The sequence below is a fragment of the Octopus bimaculoides genome, chromosome 19 (genome assembly GCF_046866305.1).
Source record: "Octopus bimaculoides isolate indiv1 chromosome 19, ASM4686630v1, whole genome shotgun sequence".
Lineage (NCBI taxonomy): Eukaryota > Metazoa > Mollusca > Cephalopoda > Octopoda > Octopodidae > Octopus > Octopus bimaculoides.
In genome coordinates, this window is record NC_142946.1 from 48,223,864 (window position 1) to 48,232,938 (window position 9,075).

The window sequence follows — 9,075 nt, forward strand, 5'->3', positions numbered from 1 at the left end:
AATCTGATTTGGCAGAGTTTCTACAGTTGGATGCCCTTCCTAACGCCAACCACTCCGAGAGTGTAGTGGGTGCTTTTACGTGCCACCGGCACGAAGGCCAGTCAGGCGGTACTGGCAACGGCCACGCTCAAAATGGTGTATTCTACGTGCCACCTGCACAGGAGCCAGTCCAGCGGCACTGGAAACGATCTCGCACGAATGTCTTTACATGTGCCACCGGCACAAGTGCCAGGAAGGCGACGCTGGGCACAGGTGCCATCACGATTTTGCTTTATGTATCATAGTATGTATGTTATATATTTATTCTAGAATATACATGAATTTATATATATATATATATATATATATATATATTTTTCAGATATGGACAAAATACGTTAATTCAATTTGAAGATTTTGCAAACCATAATGCTTTTAGATTACTCCAAGAATATAGAGACCAATATTGTACGTTTAATGATGATATTCAAGGTATGTTCATTAAAGATATCTTATTTCAATCACTTTATTTTGATATTTCCAAATGTTTATGCTTAATATATTTAAACAGTTCCTTCAAATAATTTGAGCTCAATCATAAAGCATTTATTAATTAACCTCGTCCATGGAAAGTAAGTATTGTCTCCTAGTTCTAGGACCCTTAAGGCTTGCATGATTCCCCCAGGTTCCATGATTCCTCATGAATGAGACATCAGATTTGTTACAAAGATGTCTATTAGTGAGATACTGCTTTTGATAACTTTTTTGGATGCTACCTTGCTTGAATGAAGGATGTGGCCAGGGGTTAGGGTGTCGCATTCATGATTGAATGATAACAGTTTCAATTCCCAGATCAGGTAGTGTGTTGTGTTCTTGAGCAAAACACTTCATTTCACATTACTCCAGTCCACTCAGCTGGCAAAAATGAGTAACCTCGCGATGGACTGGTGTCCCGTCCAGGGGAAGCCTTGTGATTTAATTCATATGTCATGGGACCTGGGTAACTAGTTCTATGGCTCCTAGAACTGGAGACAGTACTTACTTTCCATACTTAAGGTTAATTAATAAATGCTTTATGATTGAGCTCAAAATATTCATAGGAAATGTTTGGATATACAAGGGGTGTTCATTAAAAATTTCCCTTGACCCACTTCCGGTTATTGCAGGAAAAGGAACTTGTACAGGTATAATAATACTTCTCTACATGTCACATTGTAAATTGCAGCTTTCCACTAGTATTTGTTTGTCTTTTACACCTGCTGAAATGGACTAAGGTGTTATAATGGGGGCAGTTTAATGCAGATCAGTGATCAGGTTCTTATACTTGAAAGGTTGCACACTAGAAGTGGCTTTCGATGGGATGAAAGAAGTTTACGTTGATGATGCAAAATGCTTGGCAGTATTTCGTCTGTCTTTATATTCTGAGTTCAAATTCTACCGAGATCGACTTTGCCTTTCATCCTTTCTGGGTTGATAAATTAAGTACCAGTTGCTTACTGTGGTCGATCTAATCGACTGCCCCCCCCCTCCCCTTGTGCTTAGAATAGAAATGAATATTAGGAAAAACAGTGACAGGAAGGGAGGTGAAGAGCTTTTATAACAGTAGGAAGATTAGAGGAAAGGATATAATGATATTCGGTTCAACTTCTAAAAGAGACTGGGCGACAGAGTTCTAGACAAAATACCTTAAAAAACAATGAGGGAGGTGAGTGCAGGTGGGGGAGATTTTATCACATAGAATCGTGTCCATTGAAAGGTGGCGAGCTGGCAGAAACGTTAGCACGCCGGGCGAAATGCTTAGCGGCATTTCGTCTGCCGTTACGTTCTGAGTTCAAATTCCACCGAGGTTGACTTAACCTTTCATCCTTTCGGGGTCGATAAATTAAGTACCAGTTACGCACTGGGGGGGCAATGTAATCGACTTAACCCCTTTGTCTGCCCTTGTTTGTCCCCTCTATGTTTAGCCCCCTGTGGGCAATAAAGAAATAAGAATTGTGTCCATTGATTGAATGACACTTTATAAGCAATGTTTTGTGTTGAGACAACTAAATACAATCTATCAAACTTTAAATTTTAAGAGTTGTGTTGTCTCTGTGTTTATACTTCTTTGTTTTTAATGTTGTTGTTGTTCTTTATTTCTTATTTCTCAGGCACAGCAGCTGTTGCAGCGGCAGGAATAATCGCTAGTATGAGAATAACAAAACGAAAGTTAATTGATAATTTATTTTTATTTCAAGGTGCCGGTGAGGTACGTATCAATTTCAACAAACAATTTTAAGTGTATCAGGTAAACTTGTGTTATTGTTTTTTTTTTTCTTTTATATATATATATATATAAATCTTGGTTTAGTCATTATACTGTGGCCATGCTGGGGCACCTCCTTGAATTTTAATCAGACAAATTGACCCCAATACTCTTTTTTTTTTCTTTTTTTTTTTTTAAAGCCTGAAACTTATTCTATTAGTATTGCTAAACTGCTAAATTACAGAGATGTAAACACACCAACACCAGTTGACAAGTGGTGGTAGGGCACAAACACAGACACATACATGTGTGTATGTGTGTGTATATATATATATACACATTGCTCCCTCTTCCATCACTCATTATTCACATATGTTTCTCCCTCTTCCATCACTGTCTTGTCATGCCACTCATGCAGCTTTCCTATTCAATCTCCTTACCAACAACCAACATGTAACTGACTATCCTTGTCTCTCTCCCATTACTCCTTTCTTAATCATCCTCTTTTATCATTCTGTTTTCCCCATTTTACTTTCTTTTTCAATCACTTTCTCACTCTGATTCTTTCTCTTTCATCTCACTCTATTCTGTTCATTCCCTTTCACTTATTGTTCAAAACAAAAGGGGTCTATGAGAGCCAGAGAAGACTCTTTAGTCTTGTTGAGAACAAGAAAACCTCTTTGGTGTAGAGCACTATCATAGAATGTTCCCAGTATACTTTCTAAAAGAGTTGCTGTTAGGAACCATACCAAATTAAGAATATGATCATGACACATCTTTGAGAGCAGTGATTCCAAATAAAAACTCACAGACTGTGACAATCCATCTAACCAATCTCTGTATGGAAAGTTGATGTAACTGAAAATGATAGGAAAAACTATTCGTAATGCATTAACCACAAATGTCTCTTTAAAATAATGTTCTAAATTTCATCTTAGCAACTTTGAAGATTAAATCCCATAAATATTTTAAATATTCCTTTTGTCTGAGGCAATATATTAACTCAGGGGTTGCCAAAGGGGGTCTGATGGACCCCTTAGGGGTTGGCAAGGAATTACAGGTGGGTCGATGATAGCCAAGGGGTCGAATGAGAGTCGGCTTGTGAAAGACCAGCTCACCCAGATGAATTCACACATTGATGTTATCAATTTCAATAAAAGATATTCCAGCAATATGATGTGTTTTTCACTTTTTATAACTGTGAAAACAATTTCATAAAAACTGAAAGTTTAATACTGTATACTTGTATATGTAGTTTTAAATGTAAAAAGTGTCATCGTCAATAGAATTTCTTAATTTGTCATACATGTATATTTTAGCAAACAATTTAATTACCAGCATCAGTACCTGGTATGCATTTAAGATATGGTATGGTAGGGTAGGGTATTAAGATATTTTAAACGAAGAGGGTGGTCGATGTGGAAGGAAAAGTGGCTAAAGGGGGTCGATAGTTGGAAAAGTTTAGCGACCCCTGTATTAACTCTTACAACCCTATTGGATAATAAAAAAGGAGATTAGAATCCTCTCCCATTCATTAGAGAGCTCCTCCTTTCCTTCCAAATGAAAGTAAACAAGGTTGATACAATTCTTGTGATATTATGTATTTCAGGACTGGCTCAGTCAGACTGGCTGACCAACTAATGGAGTCCCATGTGGTCCTGTGTCGTACAGAAAGTCCAGACTTTAACATGAGAAAGCAACACATGGAGTAGTTAAGCTCAAGAATTAGGAAATTCAAATTTTTAATGATATCTAGATACATCTTTAAAACTTCATTTTGTTTTTCTGTCCTATTATATCTGGACAAACCTCCTTCTACTTGTTGTGACAATATTAAATTTATTTTCTTTCAGTTCACTTGATCTGACACTTATTCTAGCAGTGTACGTAGCCATTGGTACATTGTATTTGCCCTAAACCCTTAGTGCCTCAAGTCCCTGGATGAAATAGTTGTCTCCTAAATATATACGTTGATATTAAGTAAGTTTTAGCTATAATAATCAACTGTTTCAATATACTTCTAATTGGTGTTAGCATTTTAAAACGGGTTGTGGCATTTCCAAAGAATAAATGTAGTCAACGTTATGTCTCTCTTACTTTCAGGCTAATATTGGAATAGCTAATTTGGTAGCATTAGCTATGATTGAAGAGGGCAGCACTGAGGCAGAGGCCTTCTCTAAAATATGGATGGTTGACTCCAGAGGCTTGCTTGTAAAGGTATGTTTGTTTGTTTATCTATTTGATGTTGTTACTATTTGCAGTACACTTATTACATTAAGTGTACTTATGATTGCAGTGTGAAGGCATACGGCTTGATGGTTAGAGCATTGGGCTCACAATCATGAAGTAGTGAGTTCAATTCCCAGACTAGGCTGTGTTGTGTTTTTGAGCGAGACACTTTTTCACGTTGCTGCCTGTTCTGTGGTGTAACGTGATACACAGGACATATTTCCTTTGTATCTATGCATCATATATGTGTGTATGTATTAGAGGTATCTACTTTGATTTACAAGGAAGGAAAATACTTGGCTGTATTGTATTAAAATGTGAAAAAAAATAATTTTTTTTTTTCTGTAATTACAAATTTAGTTTCTAAGAGAAATTTTTTTTTTTAATATCTTTTATGTATTTATTTTATTTTATTTTTGCAGAATCGACCATCTGGAGGTGTGACGGGCCACAAACTTGACTTTGCAAAAGACCATGCACCTGTTGACACTTTTGATGAAGCTGTTGAAATATTGAAGCCAACTGCTATTATTGGTAGGAATTCTTGTTTGTTTGAAACTTCAGAAATTATTTTCAATAATCAATCAGTTGTTATTTCATTTAATTCATTAACACTATTTATGATAGTATTTTTTTTTTATTGTTTACAATAATATTTCTTTTTTGGAAATTGACTGTAAATTCATTTGGAAATGTAAAATGTTTTTAGGTGCTTCTGCAGTTGCTGGTGCTTTTACTGAAAAGATAATCCGAAATATGGCTAAATATAATGAAAGACCAATAATTTTTGCTCTGAGCAATCCTACTAGCAAAGCAGAATGTACAGCGGAACAAGCTTATACCTTCTCTGAGGTAAATAATATACTTTTAACCTGCAAACACAAAAACTCATTCTTTCATTTACAGACATTAGTGTAAGTAATAAAAAGATATTGTAACAAATCTGTAACGGTTAACACTCTGAACTTTGAATCCAGTGATCAGAGTTCATATCTCAGTGAGACCTAACGTTTTATAGGTGCAGGAGTGGCTGTATGGTAAGTAGCTTGCTTACCAATCATATGGTTCTGGGTTCAGTCTCACTACGTGGCACCTTGGGCAATTGTCTTCTATTATAGCCTTATGCTGACCAAAACCTTGTGAGTGGATTTGGTAGACGGAAATTGAAAGAAGCCCGTCATATATATATATATATTTATATGTATATGTTTCTGTGTCTGTGTTTGTCCTCCCATCATCACTTGACAACCAGTTTTGGTGTGGTTACGTCCCCGTTGGTGTGTTTACGTCCCCGTTGGTGTGTTTCCATCAATTACATCTCTGATCATAAGTCTACTCAGTCAAGGCTGATCTGGGGACTCAGCAACAAATATCAACCTTCATTATGTTGGGGTTTGGAAGGAATTTTTGAGTGGTTGGGTTTACCTCTAAGTTGTATTGACCTCTGTTGCTTGTTTTAGTCATTGGGTTGTGGCCATGCTGGGGCACCGACTCGGAAGGCTTAGTTGGACAAATCGCTTCCCATGCCCATGCACTTGCATTTCTTTTTAAGTCTGGTGCTTATTCCATCGTTCTCTTTTGCCAAACTGCTACGTTACAGGGACACAAACAAACCGATACCAGTTGTATGAGAGTAGAGACTATTACAAAGACATACACACCAGGCTTCCACAAAGTTTCTATCAAATTCACTCAAGGCATTGGTCAGCCCAGGCCTACAGTAGTAAAACACTTGGCCAAAGAGCTGTACGGTGGGACAAAGTACTAAACCACATGGTTGCAAAGCAAGCTTCTTTCACTTTTAAAATTACTTCTTGATTCCAAAAAAAAATCCCCATTTCTTGATGTCCCTTTTATATTTCTTTCCAATTTCAGGGTCGCTGTGTATTTGCTAGTGGGAGTCCTTTTAACCCGGTGACACTCAATGGGAAGACCTATTACACAGGTCAAGGTAATAATGCCTATATCTTCCCTGGAGTGGCTATGGCTGTTCTCACTTGCGGAGCTCGTCATATTCCAGAAGCCATTTTCTTGCATGCAGCACAGGTAACTTTTCCTTGTTTTTAATTATTATATTCTTTGATATATTACATCAAATAGTATTTATTGTATTAGAAGAATCTTTCTCTTTAGTTTTAAAATGTTTTTGCCTTAACTAGAAATTTTATTTCAAAAATACATCAACATTTTTACTTTTATAGAATTTCCAAATGTTTTTATGTCTTTGAAATCTGGCAGAAATTTAATGATTGTCTATTGTTAACCCTTTAGCCTTTAAACAGGCCATATGTGGCCCAAATATTCTAATGGTTTTATATTCAAACTGACCAGATTCGACTTCTCACACCTACCCTACAATGTCATTTTGAAGGTAAACAATCACATCATTGAAATCTTGAAGCTACAAGATTATGCATGATTAATTCAAACTAATGTGAATAACTAGGTATTACATTTGACAGATTAATCTGAATGGTAAAAAGAACATTTCCAAATGACAAACCATCATCATCATCATGTCCATTTTCCATGCTGGCATGGGTTGGACAGTTTGACAAGAGCTGGCAAGCCAGAAGGTTGTACCAAGCTCTATTGTCTGTTTTGGCATGGCTTCTACAGCTGGATTCTGCACTTCCTAATGACAGGCACCAGTACCACCAGCTCACCACCTTAATAGTAACAGATTTTCTTTCTAATTTTTGCACAAGGCCAGCAATTCTGATTGGAAGAGATAGTCGATTACATCAACTCCAGACCTTGGCTGGTATTTATTTTATTGACCCTGAAAGGATTAACGGCAAAGTGGACTTTGGTGGGATCTGAACTTAGAATGTAAATAGTCAGAAGAAATGCTGTTCTGCATTTTGTCCAGTGTGTCAGCGGTTCTGCTATTTTATCACCTTAATAACAAATGCACTCAAAGAACGCAAACCTCTCCCAAGACAACACCACCGTCTTCTCAACGATTAGCTGGAGATGATTTTTAAAATGAGAATATCTGAAATAAACTCGACTGCTCTCGCAAATGAGATTACTAAAAATGAACCTGACCGCTGTCAAAAATTAAGTGAAAAAAACAGGAAAAATAATCTAGAATGCTTGTCCGGAATCGGATCAATCCCAAAATCTAATCAGTTTGTGCCAGTCACGAGGACAAACAAACATCTCTGAAAGTTTCATCCAAATCCATTCAGCGGTTTTTGAGATATCTTGTCCATGGACAAACAAACAAACACAACTGAAAACAATACCTCCGCTTTCGCTAAGGCAGAAGTAATAATGATAATGTCCTCAAGAAGACCCATACTACACAACATAAGTGTTTAGGCTGGCCCCTTTGGTGAAGAGGATTGACCTTCAAGAGTCCTGTGTTGGTGCCACATAAAAGCACTTATGCCAGTGTCATGTAAAAGCACTCGTGTGGTGCCACATAAAAGCACCCAGCACACTCTGTAAAGTGGTTGGCATTAGGAAGGGCATCCAACCATAGAAGCCATGCCAAATCAGACGAGTGGAATTTGGTGCAGCGCTCCAGCTGGCCAGCCCTGGTCAAACCACCCAACCGTACAGCATGGAAAACAGACATTAAATGATGATGATGATGATGATGCTATTTCAACACTTGTTTTCTCTAAAACTTTTTAATTTCTTTTTATTTTCTTTACAGAAATTGGCCGAACTAGTTAAAGATTCCCATTTGGAAGAAGGACGAGTTTATCCTCCATTAAATGAAATAAATGAAGTATCTACAGTAATTGCAGCATCTTTAGCAGAATATATGTACCGTGAAGGGATTGCAACAACTTACCCAGAACCTGCAGACAAAGACGCCTTTATCCGTACATTTATCTATAATACTGATTATGAAGATTTTGTACCCCCAATGTGGGACTGGAAAGAGTAATTGGAACAATAGCAACACTACTCCTATGTCTTTTGATTTCTATTTTTGCGTCTGACAAATCTTGTAATCGACAAAAAAGCACTTCCTATTAATTATTTTAATTGTCCTTGTTTTAAATTAATTAAAAATTGTTTCAGTTGATTGTTATATAAAATGGTTAATGAATTGAAGTTATTGTATAAGTAGTTGCACCCTCAATAACATCAGTGTAGGAAGCAGCAGCAATAGCGAAATAAATGTAGGTGTTTATTGATAAATCTATGCATGTCCACCTATTTAGACAGTAGCATTCAATGATTAAAATTGTTATTTTAATGTATTAATTAGTTTGCATTGGTTTTTTTTCCTGACAAATGTTTAACCTTATTTCCATCATTTACATTGAACGGATATGTGTCTTCATCTTGTTTGTTGCCTCATCAGACTCAGTTGGATTTTACTGTCTTGAAATCTTGTCCCTTTCAAGAGGGATTTGGTTTTTGCATCATTAGCTGTAGACTCTCAATTTGTCACCTGTTATGACCGCTTTCAAAAAAACTTTGCATCTTCCTTGACACAGTCAAGATCCTGCACAGCTGAAACTCAATCATTTTGAGACAACCACAAAACATCTCACTTAGAGTTCATGTGCGACAATGTTCAAGGTCAATCAGTGCCAAGTGGCTTCACTGTTTACTTCAGCTCTGTTACCATAGCAACAGTCCCAATACATTTTGAT

The 9,075-nt window shown here is 36.8% G+C and overlaps 1 protein-coding gene across 2 annotated transcripts in view; it reads left to right on the forward strand.

Annotated features, from left to right (window-relative positions):
• Positions 1–8,676, forward strand: part of LOC106867538 (NADP-dependent malic enzyme) — a 30,693-nt gene extending 22,017 nt beyond the window's left edge. For both annotated transcript variants that reach the window (XM_014912447.3, XM_014912439.3), the window contains exons 7-13: positions 362–471; positions 2,130–2,227; positions 4,328–4,441; positions 4,876–4,987; positions 5,163–5,305; positions 6,329–6,499; positions 8,121–8,676. In XM_014912447.3, coding sequence (XP_014767933.1) covers positions 362–471; positions 2,130–2,227; positions 4,328–4,441; positions 4,876–4,987; positions 5,163–5,305; positions 6,329–6,499; positions 8,121–8,357 — 985 coding nt within the window. In that variant the 3' untranslated portion in view covers positions 8,358–8,676. The remainder of the gene's footprint in view (positions 1–361; positions 472–2,129; positions 2,228–4,327; positions 4,442–4,875; positions 4,988–5,162; positions 5,306–6,328; positions 6,500–8,120) is intronic.
• The last annotated feature ends 399 nt before the right edge of the window (positions 8,677–9,075 follow it).